The following is a 25,559-nucleotide window of genomic DNA, read 5'->3' as shown; positions in this document are numbered from 1 at the left end:
TCAGAGGAGGTGGTGCCCAGCACCTTTGCCTGCCGCTGCTTCCAGCACAGGCGCTGAGGCCTTGGGCCGAGGCACCCATAATCGAGGAGGTGGGTGAGGAAGGCTGCCGAACTGCAGGCCGCGGGCAGAGCCTGGGACCGTCCCGGGGCTCTGGCTGGGATTATGTGCCGGGATGTGCCCTGCCGTGGGCAGGGCTGTGCCTGGCTCCAGGCAGGGCTGTGCTAGGCTCTAGGCGGGGCTCGCCGCCCGCGGGCTGCTGGCGGCGGCGGCCGCCGGGAGGGGTCGCAGCTGCGCCGCCCAGACCGTTTCGCTCCTCCGCCCCCGTCAGGAGCGCGGATCGCGCCGCGGCCGTCATGGAGGTCAGCGCGGACTCGGGTCAGTCTGCCGCCCTCCGCTGCCCCTCTCCTTGGGACCACCGGCAGCTGCCGCGGGGGTGTGCAGGGTGGGGAGTGGCCGGTACATCCCCCCCTGCCGCGCCCGAGTGGTGCCGGCGGGGTCGGTGCGTGTGCGCGCGGCGGGGGCGGGCGAGCGGCAGGGACGATGGCTCAGCTCTTTCTAAATATAAAACGGCGGTGACGGGAGGGCGGGCGCCGCTTGGCCCCACGGCGGTCGGCGTCGGGGAGAGCTGCAGAGAGGAGGAGGAGGAGGAGGAGGAGGAGGGAGAGGGAGGCGGCGGCGGGCCGGTGCTGAGCCGGCAGCGAAGGAGAGGGGCGGGAGGCGGGGAGCGGCCGGGGCCGGGCGGCTGCGGTGCATCCCTCACCGCCTCCCCTCCCTTTCTCCCTCCCTCCGGCAGCCGGCAACATGGCGGCGGCCGCTGCGGCCGCCCAGGACGAGCTCAGTAAGTGCCGACCGGGCGCGGGGCGGCGGCGGCGGGACCGGGCCGGGCCGGGGCGGGCTCTCCTCAGCGGCTCCCGTCGCTGCGGCGGGGCCCAACTCCCGGCCCGACGAGGTGGTGAGGGCGGCGGGGCCGGGCCCGGCGGCGGGGCAGCCATGTCGGGATACGGAAACCGAAGAGCTGCTTCGGCGGCGGAGGGGGCGGCCTCCGGGGGCACCGGCCCCTCGCCGGGCCCTGGACCCTGCGGGGCGAGGCGGGGAGGCGGCGGCTCCCCCTCGCCGGGGGATCCCCGCAGAGCGGGTGGCGGCCCGGGGCAGAGCCGCAGACCCCCGGTGCGGCGGCGCCGCCCCCCGTAACCCGCTCCCTGAACGGGACGAGCGGCGGCTCCAGCCCCGCTTTGTCCTATCGCCGTCTTCTCGCTACGTAACCAAGGTGAAAATAACGTCTGTTGAGACGTCAGCGGGTGCGCGCGGAGCCCTGACGTAGCGGGAGCGCAGTGCCCGGGCCCGCCGCAGGTGCGAGGCTCTCCCTCGGCCCCCGCAGGGCAAGCACAGCTCTGCCTTCTTATCACCTCCAGGCCCCTCTCTCAGTCCGCTGCAGCAAACGATCGGCTTCTCTTTGGGGATAAAAACCAACGAAACTTGGAAGAACGGCACTTCTTTCCCTGCTTTTCCTGCTCTGGGCTAGAGCTAGTTCTTAGACAACCATGAAGAGTTAATAGCGTGATAACGTATGACTCAGCCAAGAGAGAGGGCCTTCGGTTGCCCCAAAATAGTACTTGGCAACTGCCTGAGGGGAAGGGCAGAAGAAATACTTTGAGCATATTTGTGCTATTGGCTTTCAGTTCTAAGGCATTTCTGCGTGATGCGTTACCTGGGATTTTTTGTTCTTCCCCTCTGAATGCTGCTGTGTAGGTAACATCCTTGTTCTGCTCTTTGTTAGATGTTACTGGAACTAGGCTGAGTGGAATAAGGGCATCCCCGCCGTTATCCTATGCCTTTATGTAGCCAAAGAGCCAGGATCTCATGGCGGAGTAGGAACAATCTATTGGTTACGCCGATCCTTGAATTGGAGCACACAAATGCCTAGCTATTTATTCCATTGACAACCGGGATAAACTGTAATCGTGACTGTGAAAGACCTCACTGCTGCTGTCATCCAGGAGGTTCTATTGTCAGTTTTACAATGCTAACATGATTCCCTGTGGGGAAACCGGTCAGTGTGAGATCTCTTGCTTGTAGCTCCCCAGCTGTTAGCTGTGTGTAATCTAGCTTCCCAGCCTCCAAATCTGATCCTGCAAAAAATTAGCCCTCAGCCATGTGCCAATTGCTACACAGCCCTTTGTGTTAAGCTGCGCTGAAAGAATAAACGTCCTTAGACTAAGATTCATGTTAATAATTATACGATACCATTCAGGTTATGCGACTGCCATATTTTTCAGAATTGAGGGTTTTTTATTGGTTTGGTGAGAAATGGTTTTTTGGAGTGGGGGAGGAAAGAGTATGGATTTTTTTAATTTTTGTTTGGTTTTTTTTCCCTAGTACCTCATCTGACCCTGAATAGAAAGTACTGTAGTCTTAAATAAAAATTAAAGCTAATGGGAAAAAGAATAATTTTGTATAGAAAAAGGGAAACGAAACAGCCTGCATGTGGGCCTACTGCCTTTTGATACATTTGAATAGTTAAATTTCAGCATATTTGGAAAGAAGTCTGTTCCTTTTTAAGATGATGAATATTCCCAAAATAACAGGAATAATTACCACTAGTTTTAGATTGGAAAACCATATTTCCTTGCTATATATACACATGGCTATAGGAAGCTTTGATCTGTAGCTCCAGTCAAACACATAAACTCTTACTGTTTGCTTAAGCTCTTTATAAGGGTGGTTACCATTTTAGAGGACAAATTGTTTGAAGGCAGCATAAGAATGGAGAGATGGCAGTTTAAAAATCAATGCAAAATCAGTAAATTGATCCTAAAGCCAGAAGAGTTCAGATGCAAGAGAAAGAAAAGTTAGTATTGAGTAAGAATAGACAGCCACTGGAATGGAGAGCCTAAGCCTGGCGTATTGCAAATACTTGGATTTCAGTTTGCTATTCAAGCTTTTATATAGCTTTTCTATAAAATGGAAGAATAGGATGAAAAAGAATATAACCCCTCTTCCCGCAGACCTTCCCAGCCTTTTCCAGTCAGATCTTGTAAAATAACCTGGTGACTGCCCTACTTTTCCAAATGCCCCCTTAAGTGATTTGGCTGTAGGCATGTGATGGGTTACTGGTAGAGCCAGGAATAGCACCAGAAAATCCTGACTCACTCTTTGCTACTGTAATCATACTAGGTATATATTCTCCCAGAGTCTAATATAATTTGAACCAGAATTTGAGTCCTGTTTCAGTAGTGACCCAATAGACGAGAACTTTATTCTTTCCTCTTCTGCATGCGGAATAGTGCAGAAACAATTGCTAAGCTCTGGAGGGACTGAAGGGTGTGTCTGAGCGTTTGCTTTAGCAGGGACCTGCCCCTAAAGCTGCCCCTGCCATCCGGGTGGTGACGTTGAAACACTCCTGTGTCTAGTACCCTTTATTTTGTACAGGGCCTTTTGGAGAAAATTTGGGGGATGCTAGTGCGATGCAATGGTTCTGCAGAGTTCTGGTAATGGGGGAGGGTGTTTTTGGTTGTTTGATTTACTGAGGCAGTTATAGAAATGCTTTAATGTAGCAGTCCCACTAATCTGTCAAATAGACACTTTTCAGAAAAGTGAAGATAAATTCTGGCTTTATGCTCGGAATTTTGCTGTCCTAGTCTCAGCTCTGTTTTGCAGAGGACTTGGGCTTTCTTTTGGCTTCCTAAGGTGCTTTTCTGGTGATTGGTTAAATTATGAAGTAAAGCTCGCTTGACACTTCCCAGACCCATAGCTTCTTGACTCAGTATTCGTAAAAAGAAGGGTGTGTGTTTTACTGGGTACACAGCTATACAAGTAGACATTGCTGAGGGGTCTGTGCAGAATAGCGGACGTGTTGTACATAATATCTGTGAATGCCAGAGGGAGCTAGTTCTTTATCTTGCATAAGGACAAGGAGAACCTGGGCACATGAAATGGAACTGCACTTAGCTGAGCCAAGAGCAGTTATCTCTGATAAAACGATGGATAAACAGTGAAGTAGCTACCTCGGTAAGGCCAAGCGTTCAGAAACTTAATTTCTGTGATTTTAATTAAAAAAAAGAAAAAGGGAAACACCCTTGTTAACGGAAGGAAAACATTTAGCTGTTTATTTATTTAGTTTATCCTTTCTGTGTCTTTCGGTTGTTCCCTTTGGCAAGCTACTATAGAGCAGAACGAGAAGAAGGGGCATGTTGTTTCAGTGAGCAGGCTGTAGGAACAAGACTTAGAAATAACTCTGACCCTTTTATGGCCAGTGTTGCAGCATTTGGAAGTTTATGAAGCCGGCCTTAGAGCCTTGTGGTAACTGTAACTTTCTTGTAAAAATCTGTATACTTTGTGCTCGTTTGTTTCAGGTTTGCATGAGGTGTGGTGGTAAGTGCTGAAACCTGTGTTCCTCCTTGTAGTCTTAAATGGAGACTGGAAAGAACCAGAAGTGAAACATGCATTTTTCTCACAGATAGGTAACTGCATTGCCATGGTAACTTGGGAATTTCAAATTCCAAGTACACCATGTCTGTTGGCACAAATTGAACACTGCTACTGGAAACAGGGATACAAAGATATATCTTGTTCTCGTGACACTTTGGTTCTTTTACATACAGTGAAAGGGAAAATCTCTTCATATGCAACGCCTGTTGTTAAAATCTCCATATTTATGCTCATCCTCTCATAAACACTTCTTTTTCCCCCCAAGAAATGCCACTAAAAATGTATAGTGTTTTCACACAATGTTTCAGCAGCGTGGAAAGAAGTTGTGATTGTGCCAAGATACATGAACATCTGTTACAAATTTTGCATGGACTTAATTGTATGTATTTTAAAAATAAAACTAGCCGGTATTAATTTTTCTACTCATGCAGCTTATTCTTGGTTGTGGGGTTTTTTTTTTTTGTTTTGTTTTGTTTTTAATCCATAGTAAAATGTTGACTAGTATAGCAGTAGCACACATATGATGCTTCTAAAACTACTTATTAAACCAGACGGGATTTCTCAGGTACTTTCTAACGTAGTGGGCATGTCTCACAGGGTTTATTGTTGGCACATAGCTTATAAGCAGATTCTGGGTGCCGTAGCAGTGTTCCATCTTTCAAGAAATTGATTCCAGCTTTCACATTTGTAAAGGGAAGCTTGGAAGAGTATCCCAAAAATAATGAATTCAGTGATGCGCTGAAGGTTCGTAGGGATTTAATCTTATTTGGGTTATTCTTTCCAACAGTCCCTGGCAGAGCAAGGGGCTCTCCGTGGCAGAGCAAGTCTAGAAGGCTCACAGTGATCTTGGTGAGCCTTATGCTTTTCCATTGCTTCTGATGTGCAAGGTTGTTCTTGGAGCGGTTTTTGTGGAGCCCTGCAGGATTAGGCGCAGGGTTTTCCAGTTATGTTTCCTCCTTTCTCCCTTTCATTTCAACTTTCTTACGAGTGTAAATAAAATAATCACAATTTTTGGGGGTGTTTTTTGTTTTGTAAACTCTCTAGACTGCATTAAAAGTTGGTCCTTTGCCTCTGACAGCATGTTCTTCCCTCAGCCCCATGTTCACCAGAGTTGAACTGCAGTAGATTGGCTATGGAAGTAATTTTATAAACATATACATACAATTAGCTAATACAGAGGTTGCTATAGGTGGGAAACAATACCAAGGAATTATTACAGTCCTAAATTTGAGATGAGGGTTTAATGTGAGATTGAGGAAGGAGAAGCCTTTGGAAATCTCAAATCTCTTAAGAATTGCAGTTTTAGATGGGGATAAAGCTATATTTTACTAAATGTCATCCCTCCATTACTTCTTCCTTCAGCGCTTGCAGAAAACTTAAATTATCTTTAACTGTATTAGCCACCTTTCAAAAGGAAAAATTATAGGAAGTGTGTCATTGCATGGACTGCATTTTAAGTTCAGTGCTGGCTAGCAAAGGTAAACTGAGATGCGTAAAGCTTTCTAATTAAAATTCAGTGCTCTTACTGTCAAGTTGTGGTGAGACTGCTGTAGTAGTTAATTTCAGTTGCTAAGGCTTATTCAAAACCATTTGTGTAATTTTTTTTTTCCTATGGTATGTAGCAAATCAAGTTGGATGTCTTCCTTTACTTATATTATCATATAGCCTAGTGGTACCCCTCTGAAATCACAACTGTACAGTTTTACAGTCAGCAGTCGGGGCTGTAAAACTAGACGAAGAAGGTTTTGGCTTCATTCTTAAAAACTTGTGAAGTGGGCGATGTGGGAACATGAGATGGGTTGGGAGCAGCAAACCCTTTGTCTTGTTTGGTGTCTGATGCACAGTGGCCTGCTTGCTGGTGCAGGCTCAACGGGGAGGCTGGGTGGAGGCTGTGAGAAGACGTAAGTTAGAGAGGGGAAGGAACTTGCCCCATGCCAGCCAGCAGGTCTGCCACACACGTGGAGGGAAGGACGTGGGGTCTGAGTCCCAGCTCTTGCGTCCCCGGCTCTCATCTCTCCTGGACCATTGTGTGTGGTGCTTTAAATCTCCAGCTTTATGCTTCTCCCTAATGCATGCTGTCAGCTTGAGAGATGGTCTTAACTGTTAGTAGAATAAGAAATAGGGAGAAAATGGTTGATGTGCAAATCTTGGGGGGGGTTTATAGCTCTTTATTTTTTTATCCCACTGCTATGGATACAGCCTGCATTGGCAGCACAGAAGAGGGCTCTGACAAACTCCTGACCAGTTTCTTAACTGCAGCCAGGTGACTAGTCTTGAATTTGCTGAAGAGTCCTGCCGTGTTTATGGTCAAGGGAAGGATACCTGACAGCAATATCAGGGCTTAACTGACTAGGCAGGAAAGATGTGGGAAAAGTAATAAACATATCTCACAGGCAGCATAAAAAAGGGGATAGCTTTTTTTTTTTTTTCTCCTGACCTCTATTATTATTACAGTTGTGGTTGCTACTTGTAACAACAGAATAATGGAGGAAACTGGAAATGGGGCAGATGCTTGCAATTCACTGCATTGCTGCACTTGCTGGGGGCACCTGCAGAGTGGCTTCTGTGCCTTTTGGAAGCTGGCTGTAGTCTAGTGGCTACAGCAAATGGCTTTAGAAATAACTTCACTTGTGTTTCCTTACACTTGAGTCTGATCTGTTGCCATGTGAAGCAATATGTTGTTGGGTAGGTTCCTCAGTTGGCTTGCTTCAGGATGGTGGGTCTGCAGTGTTCTCCTCGAGTTCCAGGTCTGAGGGGAAAGACTTGATGATTTCATTCATTGAGTTATTTTGGCTGCATGGCATGGCCTAAGCAGTCCCCTCATCCTGACACACCATGGAGGTCCTGGAGGGGGAAATTGTTTTCGGGGAGAGGGGAGGATGGTATGTGACACAAAAAGGAAGGTGAAGAGAGAAAGAAATTGTTAGGATTTAAAAAAATAAAAGTTGGAATATGAGATAAATATAGTGAAGTCATTGACTAGATGGCAGCCGGGTTGTTCCATGAAATGTCTGAAATGAGAGATTGACTCGCAAGTCAGTTTGCATTGTAGGTGCTGCAGAGTTTCAGCAGGTAATTTCCCTGACAGCAAAATTTTATAGTCCTCTGTCTTTTCAGCTGCCTGTCATATGTGCTCAGCAGAAAATATAATGTTGGAAGTGATAGGTTTATGTTTAATCTGCAGCTGGCAGAGGAGGGATGATGCTGTGAGAACTCTTGGTGCAAGGGTAGCACAGATTTTAAAAATAGGACAGTAAAGACTTTTGCAGCTACATCACAACAGATTTCCTGGCTAGAGCTGTGTTTGTATTTGAGCATCCTTTTTGTTCACTTCAATTCCAACTATATCCATTCACATCAGTCTTTACCTCAGCCCTGTACTGGTGCTTTCTCCTTTTTCACATCTGTAGGCCTTACAGCCAGCTCAGCGGTCATCATCCACTGAAGAAGGGTTCTCCTTGGTCTCTCTCTAATCTCAGTTTGCAACAGGTCACCTTACATTAGTCTTTGGGGGAATGGTTTCCTCCTTTAGGAGGTCTTAAGACCTGTAGTCCCTTCAAAAACCCTGGGTCTCCTTGCTGCCTGTGGATCTGTCTTGCAGTGCTGCAGTATGGAGAACAGACGCTCCTGATCCATGCCCAAGGACTCTTAGTCCGGCTGTCAGGAATGCTGCTGTGCAGGGTAGGCTTTGCTTTGCTTCTGGTTTAGCTGTTGGGGCAGCTGCATGCTGGCAATTCAAATAGGGACTTCCATCTTCTGTGTAAAGACGGATGGCGCTTAGCCCTTGTGCTTGAGCTGCTGATGGAAGATTTTGGTGGTGTTTGTTTCAATGAAATGATCTTCTGCTAGCTCACTGAGAAAACATGTTAATTGCTTCCCCCCCACCCTCCCCCCCACCCCATCTTGTAGGTGTTGCAACTGCTACTTCTTTGCAGATGTTAAAATAATTTTGTGTGTGTGTACCTTCCTGGGTTTGGGGAGAAGACCTGCTGATGAGAGGAAGGTGAATCTTTTTGCAGTACTCCAAAAGCTTCATAGAGTGATAATAGGAGCTTTATGTTTTAAGTCACAGCAATTATGCCCTGCCTTTCACGCTTGCAGTCTTATTCCTATTGATGATATGCTGTCTTTTGGAAAAAAAGGTCAACAAATTATAACAAATCAGTAACTGGTTCAGTCAACGTTTGTACAGCTTTGTAAAGATTTTCTGGAAGACCTGAATGGCTTAACAAAAGTTGTCAGAAGAACAGGTTAGTCTGTGTCAAGATGTCCTACAAATCCTCCCATGAGTATCAAATTTACTCTGGAACAGTAGTCTTAAGCTTTCAAATAACTTGTTTTTCACTTTCTAGCTTGTTTCTTGTGCTTTCAGGTGTGCAGCCTGTTTATTTGTACATGACTGCCAAGGTGTGGCTTGCCCCAATCTCATAACTTGTTCTTTGTCTAGACTCTTCTTTACACAATACTAACTGTAATTGGTCTTGGGTTCTGTTGTACGTGCTTAGTGTTCTTGCTCTGTTGTCTGCAACAATAGGGTCTCTGTGAGTGACTGGAACCCTAGGTTTAACAAGAATAATAACAAGAATTGGTCAGATCTTTTTGCCCTCTAACTAGTGGAGACATAGAACATCATGGTCTGGGTGCAGGTCAGAGCAAGCATATATTCAAATGTTAGCAGCCCCAAAGCCAGACACTTTTGCAGAGAAGAATCAGAAAGGGCAGGAAATGACTTGGGGATCCTAACCTTCCGTTTCACCTTTGTAGGTGCTCTAGCCTCTATTTGAAACAGTGTGAAGCAAAGGAAATCTTATTTTCCTCTGTCTTTGATAAGAGTGGCCTCCATGTAATTGTGGAGGCTAGTTCTGGAAGCTATGAGGCTGGTTTCTGCCATGAACAGTTTGCTCAGCTAGTGTTAAAAATCGGAGATTTTTGTGTTGAGTGCTGTTGAGATGGAAGCACTTTAAGAATTGTGTGCAGCCTTTCTTACAAGCCTATTAGGGAATGTTCAGAAGAAGTTCTTTTCTGGCTATAGCAATTTTGAGTTTCAACCAGTTTCTCTCTTTTCCTTTTTTTTTTTTTTTTAAAAAAAAACCCTGCAGATCAACTTGAACGTGTGTTCTTGCGTCTTGGCCATGCAGAAACGGATGAGCAGTTACAGAACATTATTTCCAAATTTCTACCCCCTGTTCTCCTCAAGCTGTCTAGCACACAGGAGGGAGTTCGTAAAAAGGTAAGGGTGCAATTTGCCATAATGGTATGTTTTCCGGATCAGGGAGAATGAAATGCCCCTCATATGTCCTGATTTACCACACTTGGATTTCTCTGTGGGGAAATTTACTCTTTGAGGAAAAATGGTCATGAGCCTGATAGAGACTGGGTTTATTGCAACTGTTAGTGCTTAAAGAAAACAGTCATTGCTTGTATCAGCAAGGTCTTTTGCAGCTGAGTGGCTTTTGTAGATGTGTGGAGGGTGCATTTGTTTCCACTTGGGGCCAGCTAGCCACGAATAAGCCTGAGACCAAGACTTACTGCCATAGAGGCAGTTGCCATGGCTTCCAGGTTAGGGCTGTTGTGCATCCACCTGACTGCACATGTGGAGCAAGCATGTTTCTATGTGCGAAAGACCATGAAGACACACTCATTGATGTCATTCACTTGTCGGATAACAGGAATAAGAGCAAGGACCAAACCATTTTGGAGATGGAATTTGATACATACCTGAATTAATTCAGTTCCCTGGTACAAAAGGCAGCTTTATCACAGAATTAATCCAGGTAGACATTACATTCCACATCCAAAACTGTTTGCTCCTTGCCTGGTTGCAGGCATAGGAGTGAGGACCAAACAGTTTTGGAATTTAATATGTACCTGGGGAATTCAGTCCCCTGTATTAGGATAAAAGCTCATCTGCACATCTGCTGTGCACAATAGCAAGTGCAGAAACCTGTGTAATGCCCTGCCCCAGCTACTTGTAGGCCCATCGCAGGACCCATCAGCCCATCAAAGGCCCGTTTCTACAAGCACAGGGGAACACAGGTACCACAGCAGGCAGTTAAGGGCTTAGAGGAGGGGGCATCCTGTCCATGTCCCTCCCAGGCCTGTCTGAGGAGAACATTAGCCCCACTGTCTGGGCATGAAACCTGTCAAGATGAGTCAATGCCAGAACACCTTTCGGACTGAGAGGGTGCTAGCCTGCCCTTAATTTTGTGACTGTCAGGTCAATATTACTGCCTCATCCAGTAATTTGAACTCATTGTCCTCATACATTTTCAGATTTAGTATGTAGCCTAGATACATGGATGAGCTTGTAATGCTTATACATTCTGAATCTATTTACTCTGGAAAGGTAAACCCTCTTCTGGCCACAGTCTGACAACTGAGTTAAATTGAACTCTAGGATGTGTTTTACCAAATCAGTTACCTTAGCAGTGTCGCAGAAAGAACTAACCCTGGGTAAACTCACTGTGCTGGTTCAGATGTGCTCTAAGAAGTATTGATGCACTGGCATCATTTGTGCCAGACTGGATAATGTGTCACTTTATGCAGCCCATGTGAAGTCAGCAAAAACACAAGAGGCAGTCATACTTGGAACTGCAGACATCTGGCTGATTTATGTCTGATGAGTAGTGCTGGATGTGATCCTTAGTGCACTGATTTGGTATTAATGATTAGGAAAGCAGGACGTCAGCTAAACCCTCATACATACCCAAATCCAGCCATGTCCTTTTACATCAGCCACCGTGGATAATTTGAACAGGTTCCTCAAACTCTGTTGTAGACATATGTGTTTCTCTTCCTTCAAAAAAACCGTGCACAGACAGTTTTCTTTTCCTCTCTAAAATAATAGGAATTTGTAACTGATGATAATTTTGCAACAGCAAAATTTGGTAGCTGTCAGCATCACTTAGTTTGTCACCTTATCTCTGGTCTCAGTCACATGCTTGTGGTCAGCAATGCAGGTTCTCTGGATTATATCTGGACATTATTTTTTTGATACCTAGTCATGGAGTGGATGCAGAGATGATGGCTTAGCTCATCTGCAGCTCAGGATGCATATGGTTCTGCTGTTTCCATAATCAGCTTCACTGACAGCAATTTGATTGCTCTGTCACCATACTATGACCAAGGCAATGAGCCAACAAAAGCACAGGGCAGTGTGCCCACCCTGGCTTTTGACTTGAAATGCTTGAAGTCAACATGCATCTAGGACTAGCCCTGTCTGGTTTTGCTGGAGCTGAGATGACTCCATTTAATGTCACTTACATTTTTGCACCAACTTGCTTGAGAATTTGATAGGGTTTGTGAGCTAGATGCAGCTGTTCATTGTGATTTGTCAGAACGCATTGTTCCAGAGTGGGGATTGTGTTTTTTCAAGTTTCTCCATTCAGTAATGGGATCTCATTTAGTGGATTTATAAATGACACTTTGCCACTGCTATGCTAAAAACTGCTTCATGGGATTGTAGAATCATGGGATAATTCAGCTTGGAAGGGACCTCAGGAGGTCTCCAGACTTACCTCCTGCTTAAAACATCATCCATTACAAGTTCAGACCAAGATGCTGAAGGTTTTATCAATACAGGTCTTGAAAAACCTCTGAGGATAGAGGCTGAACAAACTCTAGGCCCATGTTCCACTACTTTGAGAGACCTCATCATGAGAAAGTACCACTCTGCACCTCTCTTATTTCAACTCACTCTAGCCCCTGCTCAGCTTGCTGTCTTCCAGAGCCCAGGACCGTACCCCATACTTCTTGGCCCCATTGGCATCTCTGCTGGCGTCTGCCTGCCCAGGGCTGCACATCACTGCTGCCTGGCATTCCTGGGGCTCCTGTTGGCTTATCCTCTTGCCTGAAGAGTTTCAGTCCTGTCATGTTCCACTCCAAACATAGTTTTCATACACTTACTTGATGGCTTCATTATGGGTGGGCTTTTTTTTTTTTTTTTTTTTTCCCTGTGTCATGAATTAGAGCTACTGTACAGCCACAAGATAAAGCAGCAATGAAGATTTCCAAGCCAGGCTCAGTTTTGAGGGTTACTAACCAACTGTGTAGAAAGAACTGCTCATGCTCAGCATTCATTTCTTCCTGACATTTCTGTTGACAGAGGTTATTGGTTGTGGCACAGTTTGGGATTTGTTTGTCTTAATAGTGACTCAAGACATGTCAGAGTGGTTTCAAGATAATACAGGACATGATGGCTGCCATTTTCTTAGAGGTTAATTAATCAGGAAGCTTAGGGCTGATCCCTTTATAATAGGCCTGCCTGGTGGACTGAGGGTGATGTATGGAGTCCAAAGTAGTAAAACTAGCTGTGGTTCTTTCAAGTTTTTAATTTTCTTCCCATCAGGTCATGGAGCTGCTGGTTCATCTGAATAAACGCATCAAAAGTCGTCCAAAAATTCAGCTTCCAGTAGAGACATTGCTAGTTCAATATCAAGATCCTTCTGCAGTGTCGTTTGTCACTGTAAGTGTCTGTTCTTCAAAGACCAGTTGCTGATTTACTTGTAAGAAGCAGAATATTCTTTAAAGCTCCTGTAGTTAGCTCTGTCAGTTTTCCTACCAAGTATGTTACTGTCATGAGGTTGATGTTTTAAGATTTTTTTTTTTAAAACTATATAGTATGGTGTGGGTGAAACTGAGTTTCATAAAGCAGCTACGCTATTGAGTCTGTTCAAATTACTGATAATTACTCTTGATATTTCATGAATGCATGAATAGTCATTGTATTGTAGAGGATCTCTTCATTGTTAGAAGGTCCATTTTGCAGGCAGCTATCAATCCTTAACCTGATATGTGCAGGATCAGGGTCTTAAAACATCGAGCAGGATCAGTGTCTTACTTAAAATATCTGTATTTCTCTAATGCATGAGAACTCATATTTTTTTTGTGTTTTTAGGGTCAGGACCTTAGCTGAGAAAGAAAAAGATAAAAAACCCCGTATTTTATAGATAAGGAAACTTTTCTAGATAGCTTCATTCAATGTGGTTTAAAAAGTGGAAATAGTTTAAAAATGTTGTTGTGAAACTATGAAGACAATTTTCATTTCAAATCTGATAGACCTATTGTAAATAACCATCATGAAAAAAAGTGATAGAGTCTGAGGGAAACTTTCCGTCCTTCTCATTTGACAATTCAGTCATACGTAGCATAAATGGAAAACACTGTGTCTTAGAAACTGGTGGAGAAATATTTTACTTTAAACAGCAGTAACACAGAAGTAATCTCTGATTGTCCTTAAGCGAGCAGCATTATCTGGAGTTCACCTTTCAGAAACGGCCGAGGACTTCTCGAGTGCATGTGTTCTGTAAAGCAGTGAAAGAACCATCTTGTTTGAAGAGAGACTTGGCAGAAACTGTGCTTTTGCGTGGACATGTCAAAAATCTGTTTTGATTCATGTATCTGAGTGATGCATGTTGTTTTGTGCCATGAGGCTTCATAAAATTTTAACCTGTGCCATCTACAAAGCAGTATAATGCTTCCCACTTCAACACTTTTTTCAGCTAGGTCATTGAACACATAACTCTTATCTCTACAGCTCTTGGCTTGATTTGGATCGACATGATAGCAGTTGCACAGTCCCGTATTCAGTATTGCTCTGCTGTGCTTCCCTGTCACTGTGCTCTGGATTGCACTTGCAGCTTTTAATTATGATGATTTAGAAACACATTTTCAAGAGAAACCAGGCCTGTGCTGCTGACTTTGTATTTATTCAATATTGCTTTCCGTTTGATTTCAGGAATAGGTAAGAGACAACATTACACTTACTTTCCTTGAAGTTGTTGCTTAGGTAAAGCTGCTTTTGGTGAAATTGGCAGTGAATAAGAGAAGCTAGAGAGGGGTTTTTTTTGCATTGTTGTCCTCCTTTTAAAGTGGAGGATCAGCAAGACCTACTCTGAAAGGGTTTTCTGAGTAGGTCTTGCTGAGCGTCCCCTTTAACAGCTGTCAATCTGATAAGCCTTAGAATTAAGAAATCGGTCTTCCAAAATATATGTTGTTTCCAACACCCAATTAAGTTACTCAACATACCAGAAGAGTTTAAAGAACCGATATGTCTTTTGCACTGTTACAATACTGTGTGCTTTTCCTACTCCTTCAGAATTTTACCATAATTTACGTTAAGATGGGATACCCCCGTCTGCCTGTGGAAAAACAATGTGAATTGGCTCCAACTCTTCTCACTGCAATGGAGGGAAAACCTCAGCCACAGCAAGACAGGTATAACTACTTTTTTTTGGTGTGAATTCTGTTGGTGTTGTTTTAGTAAAATAATTTGCCTCAGTTGTTAAAAGATCTCTTTTTTTCCCTTGGTAAGATCTTCATTGCTTAGGGTGTTATTGGCATGTACAATTTGGATACGCAATTCAGTAGTTTAGGTGGTACAAAGAATTAATACAGTCTGATGTTGTAGTAATATACAGGATCTGTAGCAGACTCCCTGTATGATAAGGGGCCTGTGTTTTGATGAATATGCCTGTCCACATCCTCCATCCACCTTCATTAAATTCTGGTTTCCAGCTTAAGGACGGACCTTCAGTAAATATCCTCTGCCCAGCAACAGGAACGGCACTAAATGTCTCAGACTGGCTACTTTAAATTATCAGATAACCAAAGTTCCTACTGACTTGGAACACTGAGTTGCAATAAATAAGAAAATACTGAAGTTGGGAATTGTTGAGTACTAAAAACTTCTAGAAAACTGTTAATTGTGGACCTGCTTCGTATTTACATTGAGATGGGTTTCCACCATGCTGGCACTGGAAAATGGCATTAAAATCATATCTTCATTCACTCTATATCACTGTGACAATGTAAAGGTATTTTTAAAATGACCTTACTGAAAATTCTTGCAGTGAAATCTTCCCTCCGTTCATGAGATCAGTGTGAAAATACTTGATTGTCTTCTCTGGGACCATGGTTTTCCCCTGTCCAAAAATCAAATACATGAGTAAAGAAAGCTTTGGGAAATCTGGCTGTACTGGTATATAATCAATGTATTTGTCTATGTGCACTCTTTGGTGAAGCTGAACGGTGTTGACCAACTTCTCCTCTAGGCAGACTCAGATTTAAAACTTCAGACTTCTTGTGGGTGAGACAGTCCTTGATTGTATTTTGTGGCATAATTGCAAAGCATTAGAAGTCTGGACTAAGATAGTGACTTTGTCTCTCCAAATGTGTGTGTGTGCTTGCACACAGACATAGATGTTATATTTCAAGCGTGAATCCTAATTTATCTTCTGCCTTCCATTTTTAAGTACATCTGGTGGCAAATAGAAGCCACTGGATTGTGAATCAGTTCAACTTTTGTTAAGATTTTTTTCTTGCTGTTAAGGACCAGGTTTGTTGTTAAAGGTTTCTCTCTTGAATGTTAAGAATAAACAGGTGTGGTTTTTTTTAAAATGGTTGCAGTAAATATAATTGTTTTTCAGCCTAATGCATCTTCTAATACCAACCCTTTTTCACATGAAATACCCTGCTGAACCACTGAAAGCAGCTGCTTCTCCATTTAATCTTGCTGAAAAACCAAAGACTGTACAGCTGCTTTTGGACTTTATGTTGGATGTTCTTCTTATGCCTTATGGGTAAGTAAGAGTTAATACCAGTCTCCTCTAGTACTGATGTGTTCTTTATGTGTGAAACACTACAAACTGCACCCTTGGAAACTCATTTAAAATATGCTATTATATTCTAGCTTGAATGGGCCATTTACATGTTTCAGTAAGATACAAAGCAGGATCCTAATTTTAAGAATGGGATCACCACCTGCCTTATTTAACAAAACATCATTTTTTTTTTTACTTAATTAGGTGTTAAGCCATTCTGTCCTTGACCTCTTTTGGGATCAAAGTGAAGCTATGCGACATGTGAGCTATCTGTTAAATAAACAAACCTTTAAAATAGAAGCCAGATCAAAATGTGTGCTCATCTTCCTGCAGTTGAATTTCAAGGCTTATTCCTCCAAGATCATAAGCAAGTGTGATTTTTGAAGACTTGTGCTTTCCAGAATTGAACCTTGTTAATAATTTGTCTCTTATCTGTCTTCTGATGAAAAATGTTTTAACTGTAATGGTGTGTCTTGGTGTGAGCACTGTTTCTGAGAGCAAGAATGACTTGCAGAGCAACTCTTATTTACTGATCAGTGCTTGTTAGGAATCTTCTGGTTTCTAAAATCAATACTTTCTCAAAAACTATTTTCCACTAACATTTTTAGTGTCTTTGTATTGCTAAGGGAGCTTTTGCTTTGAAAGAAATTAGAAATAAGTTTAACAGTAGAACATATTTCATTTTTCTGACAGTTCATTGATTCCCATAGGATTTTTCTGAGCACCTAACTCTTGCACACCTGAATGGATTAACCTAAAGAAATGACTTTAAAAATGAGCATGTGAGGTTTCTCCATGTGGCTTTCCTGGAGGCTGTGGCCCTATACAATGTTTTGGGGGCCCCTTCCTTACCATTAAAGTGTGTAGAGTCTTGCAGCTTACAGTTTAAAATGCCTAGCCTGCTCCTCTGTTCGCAGCTCACGCTCCTTAGTTTGCCCAGGTTTGTGCTTTTAGGTTCACCCCCACACTCCTGTTCAGCAGATAAACTCCTTGGGCTTTGCAGTGAGACTTCACATCTTCTGTGCTTTTGTACTCTGGTCAAGCATCACAATTTTTAAATGCTCAGGGAGAGACCACAAGGGCAGGGGCGAAGGTTTCACACAACTGGAGCACTGCAATGGATGGCTACAAGCTCTTTAGAAGGGACAGGCAAGGACAGGCCTGTATGTTAGAGAGTGTTTTGATGGTCTAGAACTCAATGACGGTAATGATAAGGTTGAGTGCATGTGGGTAAGGATCGGGGGAAGGCCAAGAAGGCAGACATCTTGTTGGGAGTCTGTTATGGACCACCCAACCAGTCTGAAGAGACAGAGGAATTACTCTACAAGCGGTTGGCTGAAGTCTCACAATCTCTAGCCCTTGTTCTTCTGGGAGACTTCAACTTACCAGCTGTCTGCTGGAAATACAACACAGCAGAGAGAAAGCAATCTCGGAGGTTCCTGGAGTGTGTGGGAGATGATAACTTCCTGACACAGCTGGTGAGCGAGCCAACCAGGGGAGGTGCCCGCTGGACCTGCTATTTACGAACAGAGAAGGCCTGGTGGGTGATGTGGTGGTTGGAGGCTGTCGTGGGCTCAGCGACCATGACATGATAGAGTTTTCAATTCTTGGAGAAGTATGGAAGGGGGTCAGCAAAACAGCTACCCTGAACTTCAGAAGGGCAGACTTTGGATTGTTTAGGAGTCTGGTTAACAGAGTCCCTTGGGAGGCAGTCCTGAAGGGCAAAGGAGTCCAGGAAGGCTGGATGTTATCAAAGAAGGAAGTCTCAAAGGTGCAGGAGCAGGCTGTTCCCATGTGCTGTAAGTCGAGCAGGTGGGGGAAAAGACCGGCTTGGCTGAATAGGGAGCTTTGGCTGGAACTCAAGGGAAAAAGGAGAGCTTACTGCCTTTGGAAGAAGGGGCAGGTGACTCAGGAGGACTACAAGGATGTTGTGAGGTTATGCAGGGAAAAGGTTAGGAAGGCGAAGGCCCAGTTGGAACCTAAACTGGCTGCCACCATTAAAGATAACAAAAAATGTTTTTATAAATACATCAGTGACAAAAGGAGGGCCAGCGAGAATCTCCCTCCTTTGTTGGATGCAGAAGGTAACCTTGCCACGAAAGATGAGGAGAAGGCTGAGGTACTTAATGCTTTCTTTGCCTCAGCCTTTAATAGTCAGACTGGTCATCCTCGGGGTTGTCAGGCCCCTGTGCTGGGAGATGGAGATAGTATGCAGGATGGAGTCCCAGTTGTTGAAGAGGTGGCAGTCATGACCTGCTCCTTCACCTGGATGTTCACAAGTCCATGGGGCCAGATGGGATCCACCCAAGGATACTGAGGGAGCTGGCAGAGCAGCCATCATTTATGAGCAGTCCCGGTCAACCGGGGAGGTCCCAGATGACTGGAAGCTAGCAAATGTGACGCCCCTCTACAAGAAGGGTCGGAAGGAGGATCTGGGGAACTACAGGCCTGTCAGCTTGACCTCGGTGCCAGGAAAGGTCATGGAGCAGATCACCCTGAATGCCATTACGCAGCACGTGCGGGACACCTAGGGGATCGGGCTCAGCCAGCATGAAAGGGAGATCCTGCCTCACTAACCTGGTCTCCTTCTATGATAAGGTGACCAGCTTAGTGGATGAGGGGAAGGCTGTGGACGTTGTCCACTTGGACTTCAGTAAGGCCTTTGGCACTGTGTCCCACAGCATTCTCCTGGAGAAGCTGGCTGCTCACAGCTTGGACAAGTGCATCTGTGCTGGGTTAAAAACTGGCTGGACGGCCAAGCCCAGAGAGTGGTGGTGAATGGAGTCAAATTCGGTTGGCGGCTGGTCACAAGTGGTGTTCCCCAGGGTTCAGTGTTGGGGCCGGTCCTGTTCAATATCTTCATTGATGATCTGGATGAGGGAATTGAGTGCACCCTCAGTAAGTTTGCAGATGACACCAAGCTGGGTGGGAGTGTTGATCTGCTGGAGGGCAGGAAGGCCCTACCGAGGGACCTGGACAGGCTGGTTTGTTGGGCCGGAGCCAACAGTATGAGATTCAACAAGGCCAAGTGCCGGGTCCTGCACTTGGGTCACAACAACCCCATGAAACGCTACAGGCTTGGGGAGGAGTGGCTGGAGAGCTGGCTGGTAGAGCAGGACCTGGGGGTGTTGGTCAACAGCTGGCTGAACATGAGCCATCAGTGTGCCCAGGTGGCCAAGAAGGCCAACAGCATCCTGGATTAGATCAGGAGTAGTGTGGGCAGCAGGAGCAGAGCAGGGATGGTGCCCCTGTACTGGGCACTGGTGAGGCCGCACCTTGAATCCTGTGTTCAGTGTTGGGCCCCTCAGTACAAGAAGGACATTGAGGTGCTGGAGTGTGTCCAGAGAAGGGCAATGAAGTTGGTGAAGGGTCTGGAGAACAAGTCTGATGAGGAGTGGCTGAGGGAGCTGGGGTTGTTTATCCTGGAGAAGAGGAGGCTGAGGGGAGACCTTATCACTCTCTACAACTACCTGAAAGGAGGTTGTTTCAAGGCGAGGGTCGGTCTTGTCTCTTCTCCGTAGTAACAAGCGATAGGATGAGAGGAAATGGCCTCAAGCTGCGCCAGGGGAAGTTTAGGTTGGACATTAGGAAAAACTTCTTCACCGAAAGGGTTGTCTGGCATTGGAACAGGCTGCCCAGGGAGGTGGTGGAGTCTCCATTCCTGGAGGTATTTAAAAGAAGGGTAGATGTGGTGCTTGAGGATATGGCTTAGTGGTGGACTTGGCAGTGATAGGTTAGCAGTTGGACTCGGTGATCTTAAGGGTCTTTTCCAACCTTAATGATTGTATGATTTTCTTTAGAGAAGGTGCTCAGAGAGTGTCTTCACCTAGCCTGTGGCTCTGGATGTCTGTCTCTTAGAGCTTGCTCCCTGGGGTGAGACTGTTTGCAGCTGTTTACAGCTAATTTATGCCAGGTAGAACTTGCTCTGTCATTGCCCTGCTGTGAATTAGCCTCGCCAGTCTGCACACAGTAAAACAGCCGGAAAGCCTAACTGCAGAGCTTAAAGCTTATAATCAAGTTCAAGTGTTTAAAGTTTTAACTAATGAGACTCGAGATGAATGCTTATCTTTATTGTTAAGACTATTCACTTCCTTTTGTTGCTTCTGTGCTGAATGCAGAACAAATTGTGGCTGTCTGGAGCAAAATAATTTTGACACCTTCATGTGTTGACCAGCTTCCAAGAATAGAGGGGGAGGTGGAGTGTCTTTTGTGAGAGTGTGGAGATGTGTATAGGGTAGCTAGACTAGCCAGTCTCCAAAAAGACTAATATCTGTAAACTTAGCCTTTAGGGTTTTTCCTTTCCTTCTCTGCCCAGCACTAAAACTGCCGTTTTCCAAGACATTTTCTTTTTTTTTATATCAAGGATTGTCTCCAGCAATTTCACTGTGTTGCATATGCTTCATTATGTCCCTTTTTCCCTATGTTTTTCGTAGTAATCATACAAATGTTTGTTAAAGCTTTTAGTACAAATTTCTCAAATGTAATACTGTCTGAGCATTTACTTCTAACACAAAAGAGATGATTCTTTCTGATTCATGACTGGAGATTGGCACTTCTGGAAAGAGTTGTGGACCCTTCCCTTTCCTAACTGAGGTTTGTTTTCAAACAGTTATAAGGAGATTGTTATGGCACTTACAGAATATATTGGGATAACTGGTAGCTGAGTCTCAACTGAGTAAAATTCTGTTTCAGGTCAGAGTCATGGGATTAATTAAAGAAGAATACATGAAGTTGGGCTGGTTATGTTTATTCCTCCATTCCAGCATCTGATTCATGTGGCAATGTGGATTGGTAAAGCCCCTAATGAAACTCCTTTCCCACCTGCTTAGGTTTGTACTGAATGAATCTCAGAGTCGACAAAACATGCCCTCGGCCCAGGGCTCTTCGTCAAGTAGCACGGGAGGTCCTGGAATCCCTCAGCCACCTCCAGGGATGAGCTTTTATGCAGCCAAAAGGGTAATTGGAGATAGCCCTTGGACACCAGAACTGCTGGAACAGGTACTTGCAGCTCTGGAGCTGGTCCTTGGTGAACTGGGGGTTGTAACAGGGATGGCTACAGACAGAGGAGCAGAGGAACAGGAGGCTAGAGGGAAAATACGTAACTAATTCTAACCAGGTCTTTCTTTGCTGTGCGGGAATTTATGGAGGGATTTTGCATGATGCCTTAAGGAACTTTGCAATGGTGAGATGGGGTGCGAGGTGCCAGCGGTTCTCAGGGCTGTTAGGAAGCAACCATGACTGCAGCCTACTCTTGTGTTTTCCTCCTAAAGATAGTAAGGTTGCAAAACTCTATTCTGTTGATGGATCATCTCTTTTTACCACAGATGACTGTTTTGGTAGGAGGCAGGAGGAGGGTGCTGCTAAAGAGATGGAGAGCATGTGAACTTCTTGGCAAGCAGAAGCTGTCATTTCTGAGAGCTGAACTGCTACGGTTATTTTAATGTGTGCTTTCTTGTCAGTAACACTGCCTTTACTTTCCCCACTTTTGAACAGTGTAAGCTGGGGATAGTGAAGTTCATTGAAGCTGAGCAAGTGCCAGAACTTGAAGCTGTTATACACCTGGTTGTAGCCTCCAGTGATACAAGACACAGTGTCGCCACTGCAGCAGACCTTGAACTAAAGAGCAAACAAAGGTACAAGTTCGGATGTTTGGAAAAGATGGTGCTAGTGTTCCTAAAAAAGCTAGCTGCAATTAATGCAGTGCTCCAGAGGGACTGTGCTCGGAAAGGAGGAGGGCTGCAGTCCCCCGTGTACCAGTGAAACTGCCATGTATTCAGATGGGGCTGGGAATTGTGTGTTGCTTAGTCTTGCAGATGGGAGCATCACTTGGCTCCAGAGCTGACAGCCTTAGCTGTCTGGTTTCAGTCATCTTTGGTATTGGTTTTGAGCCATTTTCTTACTCCTTGGTTTCCAAATTGCCCTCTGTGGATTATCGATGGCCAGTGAGGCCTTAGTAAGTGATTCACAGCTGGTCAACTTACTATATTGACTTCCCCAGAAAAGTATACTTTAATTAAGGGAGTAAAGAAACTGTAATTGTGAAGTGGGCATAGTCAGGGAAGTTTGGCAGCCACTGTTTTCTGTGTTATTAAAGCTTTGCTCCTCTGCAGTTGACCTTTCTTAATCTAAAGACATTTATTCTGTCTTTAACTCATCAAGAGGCCAGAGTAATTGCTGTTGGCACTATTGGCTGAGTCATTGGTTGTGTGAGATTTGCTGGCTCATTTGGAGCGAGAGAGGTGTGCCTTTGAAATGTGTAGGTGGCTTCTGTGTTACTAGAAGTATAGGACTATTTAACTTGGAGTCAAATATGTAATGTGAAACCCTCTCCATTCAAGTCTCTTCATGTTTCTCAGTTGTGGCAAGGGAGATGATTCCAGTAAGTGACAACAGACCGGTTAAGAATGGCACTCTCTCCTTTGCTTCTTGTCACGTCTTTCCCTTTGTGGGGGTATTCTTTGCCTGGAGAACGAAATATATATGTGGACAAAATGCGCATTAATATGCAATGTTAAATGTCTTTTCCGAGAAATGTATGCTACTTTACAGCTCACTTGTTTGGAAATCAGTTCCTAGACTGAAAGAAAGAGGTGGTTCTGTCTCCTCCACTTTTCTGAAGCAGGCATGCTTAACTTCTTGTTTTCTATAGGGTGTTTCCTGGGGGGGTGTGTGTGTGTTCCAAACAGTCTTATCAATAGCTAGCATTAGATGGTTATTGCGGGCAGACAGGTTTGTCTGAGAGACCAAGACGAAATAGTCCTAGAATTAAAAATACCCTTTTCTCTATTGAAATGTCGAAGTACTGAGGTTGAAGAATGGAGAAATTTGTTAACAGATGACCATTCTGTATTCGTTCAGAAGACTACCATGGTTTATATGTCTTATTTCAGTGGAAGCGAAGGGACATGTAGGTTTCTCACAAATTATTTGGAATCATATTGTCAAAATTTGTAGGTGAAATGTGTAATCACTTCACATTTTTCATGATTATATATTACGTGGATATGGGAGGAGTGATTAGAAGTCAAACTAGATCTATTAAAGTTCTGGGAAGAATGTGATGCAAAATGCTGTAAAACATGTATTAAAAAGTAATCAATGGTCAGAATCATAAGATTGGTGTTCAATGTGTTTTCTTCTTTAGTTTAATTGACTGGAACAATCCTACTATCATCAACAAAATGTATAAAGTGTATCTTGGGGATATACCACTGAAAACCAAGGAGGTAAGATTTTCCTTCAGAATTGCATACCTACTTAATTTCTGAAGCTGTAATTTTAGTTGCCTTATCTTATTTGGAGAAGACATATATTTTTTTCTTAAATCTATCACTTCCTTTGATCTCTGCTTTCACTAAACGTTTTTGCTATTGAATAATTTTCTCTCTGCCCCAGTGCATTCTGATTTGCAGTAGAAGGTAATTTAGCTAACTTAAAAGTACTGCTGTCCAAAGATGTAGTATATTCTTTCAACTCTGTTTCTGACAGGGATCTGTTCTGAAACCAGAAATGAAACGAGAGTCAGTCAGCACCCGTGTTAAGTTAAAGATAGTTCCTCATCTTCTGCGATCCAGGCAAGCTGCAGAAACGTTCCCAGCTAACATTCAGGTAATGCTTATGTTCCAAAGCTGCTCTTCCTAATATGCTTGACAATGCAGTTCTTCCAGTACTTAGGGGAGGGAAGCACTGTTACTGACAACAGTGTTTAAAGAAGAAGGGGAATTAGAAAACCTTTGAAAGTGAGGCCTGACACTCTCTGATCTGCTCTCTATTCCTTTTTGCCAGGTGGTTTACGATGGACTCTTTGGTGCAAACACAAATGCAAAGTTGAGAAGTCTGTCCTTGCAGTTTGTCCACCATATTTGTATCATGTAAGTAATTCAGAGTGAGCACAATATTTTTTAACTAGTTGCCTAGAATCTACTCTGTTTACTAAATACATAACTGAAATAAGGGCAAAGAAAGAGTACTAAAACACATAGGAAGAAGGGTTTTTTTTTCCTTAAGCCTAAAGTCTGTCTCTGTGTGTGTGTCGTGGTTCAGCCCCAGTCGGCAACTAAGCACCACGCAGCCGCCCGCTCACTCCCGCACCCCTGTGGGATGCGGAGAGAATCGGAAGAGCAAAAGCAAAAAAAAACTTGTGGGTTGAGATAAGAACAGTTTAATAATTAAAATAAAATGATAATGGTTATGATTATCATAGTAATAATGATAATATAATAAAAAGGAAAAGGAAAGAAAACAGAAACACAAACGACACAACCGCTCACCACCCGCTGACTGATGCTGCCGGTCCCGAGCTGCGATTGCTGCCTCCCTCTCCCGGCCAGCTCCTCTCAGTTAACATACTGGGCATGGCATTACGTGACAGGGCATATCCCTTTGGTCAGTCTGGATCAGCTCTCTCAGCTGTGCCCCCTCCCCTCCCGGCTTCTTGTGCACTTGGTAGAGCGTGGGAGGCTGGAAAACTCCTTGATTCTAGTACAAGCCCTACCTAGTAACAACTAAAACATCGGTGTGTTATCAACATTGTTTTCATACTAAGTCCAAAACACAGCACTGTGCCAGCCGCAGTGAAGATTAACTCGATCCCAGCTAAAACCATGACAGCGTGCTTGCACACATTAAGCTGTAATTTCTCAGTTTAACAAAGTTGGGAGTAAGCAATACTGAGAAAAGATAATTTTAAGGGATACAAAAGATAGTATTTTGTTTGTTGTTTTCTCTAATTGCAGTTGTCCAGAAAGTAAAATAAAGCCATTAGGCCCAATGCTTTTAAATGGACTTACAAAGCTGATCAATGAATACAAAGAGGTAAGCTGAAAGGTTCTTTACTATAGAGTTGTAATTGTTCATACACAATTAATACAAGCAAAAGACAAATACCTTTACAATGGAAACTGGTAAATATCTTTTTTGTAGTTGCCTGAGATGGCTATCAAAGGGTACTTTTTAAGAAATTTTGTTGGAAGAGAAGCAAATACTTTAAAAGGCTGTATAGGAAAACTGTTTTATTTGTTTAACAGCTTGGATAGGTGCTTGGACTCTGTTTGCAAAAGTCTTAGGAAACAATAGTGTTGGTAATGTAAAGTGTGAGGCCAGAGTAGCACTTAACTGCTTTTGTTCATTCATCTGGAGCACACAGGGGCCTCGGCTCCAGGCATTTACCCTGTTGTGATAAACAGCTGTATAGGCCTGCTTGTAATGCCTTCCATCCTGTCTGACCAGGGGTGGTATTGCTATGGGAAGGGTGTTACTAACGGAATTGGCAAATGCCAATCTGGCCTGAAAAGGTCTTTCCAGTGCTATTTCAGAACGCAAATTCCCCACGATACTCCTACATGCATCTTATGGAGGGCTAATATTGCAGACCTCTTCTTCTGCAGCTTTGATCCCCTTGCTGGTTCATTTGAATTGTTGGATGTGAGCATTTGGCCTGAGTTGGTGCTGAATGTGTGGGCCTCTCCTGCCATTTAATAGGGCATGAAAAAGGAGTGTTCAGGAGGAAGTAAGCCCATACATAAATGTGCT

The 25,559-nt window shown here is 44.2% G+C and overlaps 1 protein-coding gene across 3 annotated transcripts in view; it reads left to right on the top strand.

The window, feature by feature from the left end:
• Positions 1–307: 307 nt before the first annotated feature.
• ECPAS (Ecm29 proteasome adaptor and scaffold) overlaps positions 308–25,559 on the top strand; it is a 66,546-nt gene continuing 41,294 nt past the window's right edge. Inside the window, exons 1-11 of one of the 3 annotated variants that reach the window (XM_064438769.1) lie at positions 308–375; positions 9,528–9,658; positions 12,776–12,892; positions 14,525–14,643; positions 15,855–16,007; positions 20,858–21,026; positions 21,522–21,661; positions 23,173–23,254; positions 23,517–23,636; positions 23,814–23,899; positions 24,764–24,842. In XM_064438769.1, coding sequence (XP_064294839.1) covers positions 354–375; positions 9,528–9,658; positions 12,776–12,892; positions 14,525–14,643; positions 15,855–16,007; positions 20,858–21,026; positions 21,522–21,661; positions 23,173–23,254; positions 23,517–23,636; positions 23,814–23,899; positions 24,764–24,842 — 1,218 coding nt within the window. In that variant the 5' untranslated portion in view covers positions 308–353. Of the gene's footprint in view, positions 376–721; positions 839–9,527; positions 9,659–12,775; positions 12,893–14,524; positions 14,644–15,854; positions 16,008–20,857; positions 21,027–21,521; positions 21,662–23,172; positions 23,255–23,516; positions 23,637–23,813; positions 23,900–24,763; positions 24,843–25,559 lie in introns of those variants that run through there. The other 2 variants (XM_064438768.1, XM_064438770.1) reach the window with 2 other exon arrangements.

Source organism: Phalacrocorax carbo, chromosome Z (assembly GCF_963921805.1).
Source record: "Phalacrocorax carbo chromosome Z, bPhaCar2.1, whole genome shotgun sequence".
In the NCBI taxonomy this organism is placed as follows: domain Eukaryota; kingdom Metazoa; phylum Chordata; class Aves; order Suliformes; family Phalacrocoracidae; genus Phalacrocorax; species Phalacrocorax carbo.
This window is presented reverse-complemented; position numbering and strand designations above follow the sequence as displayed.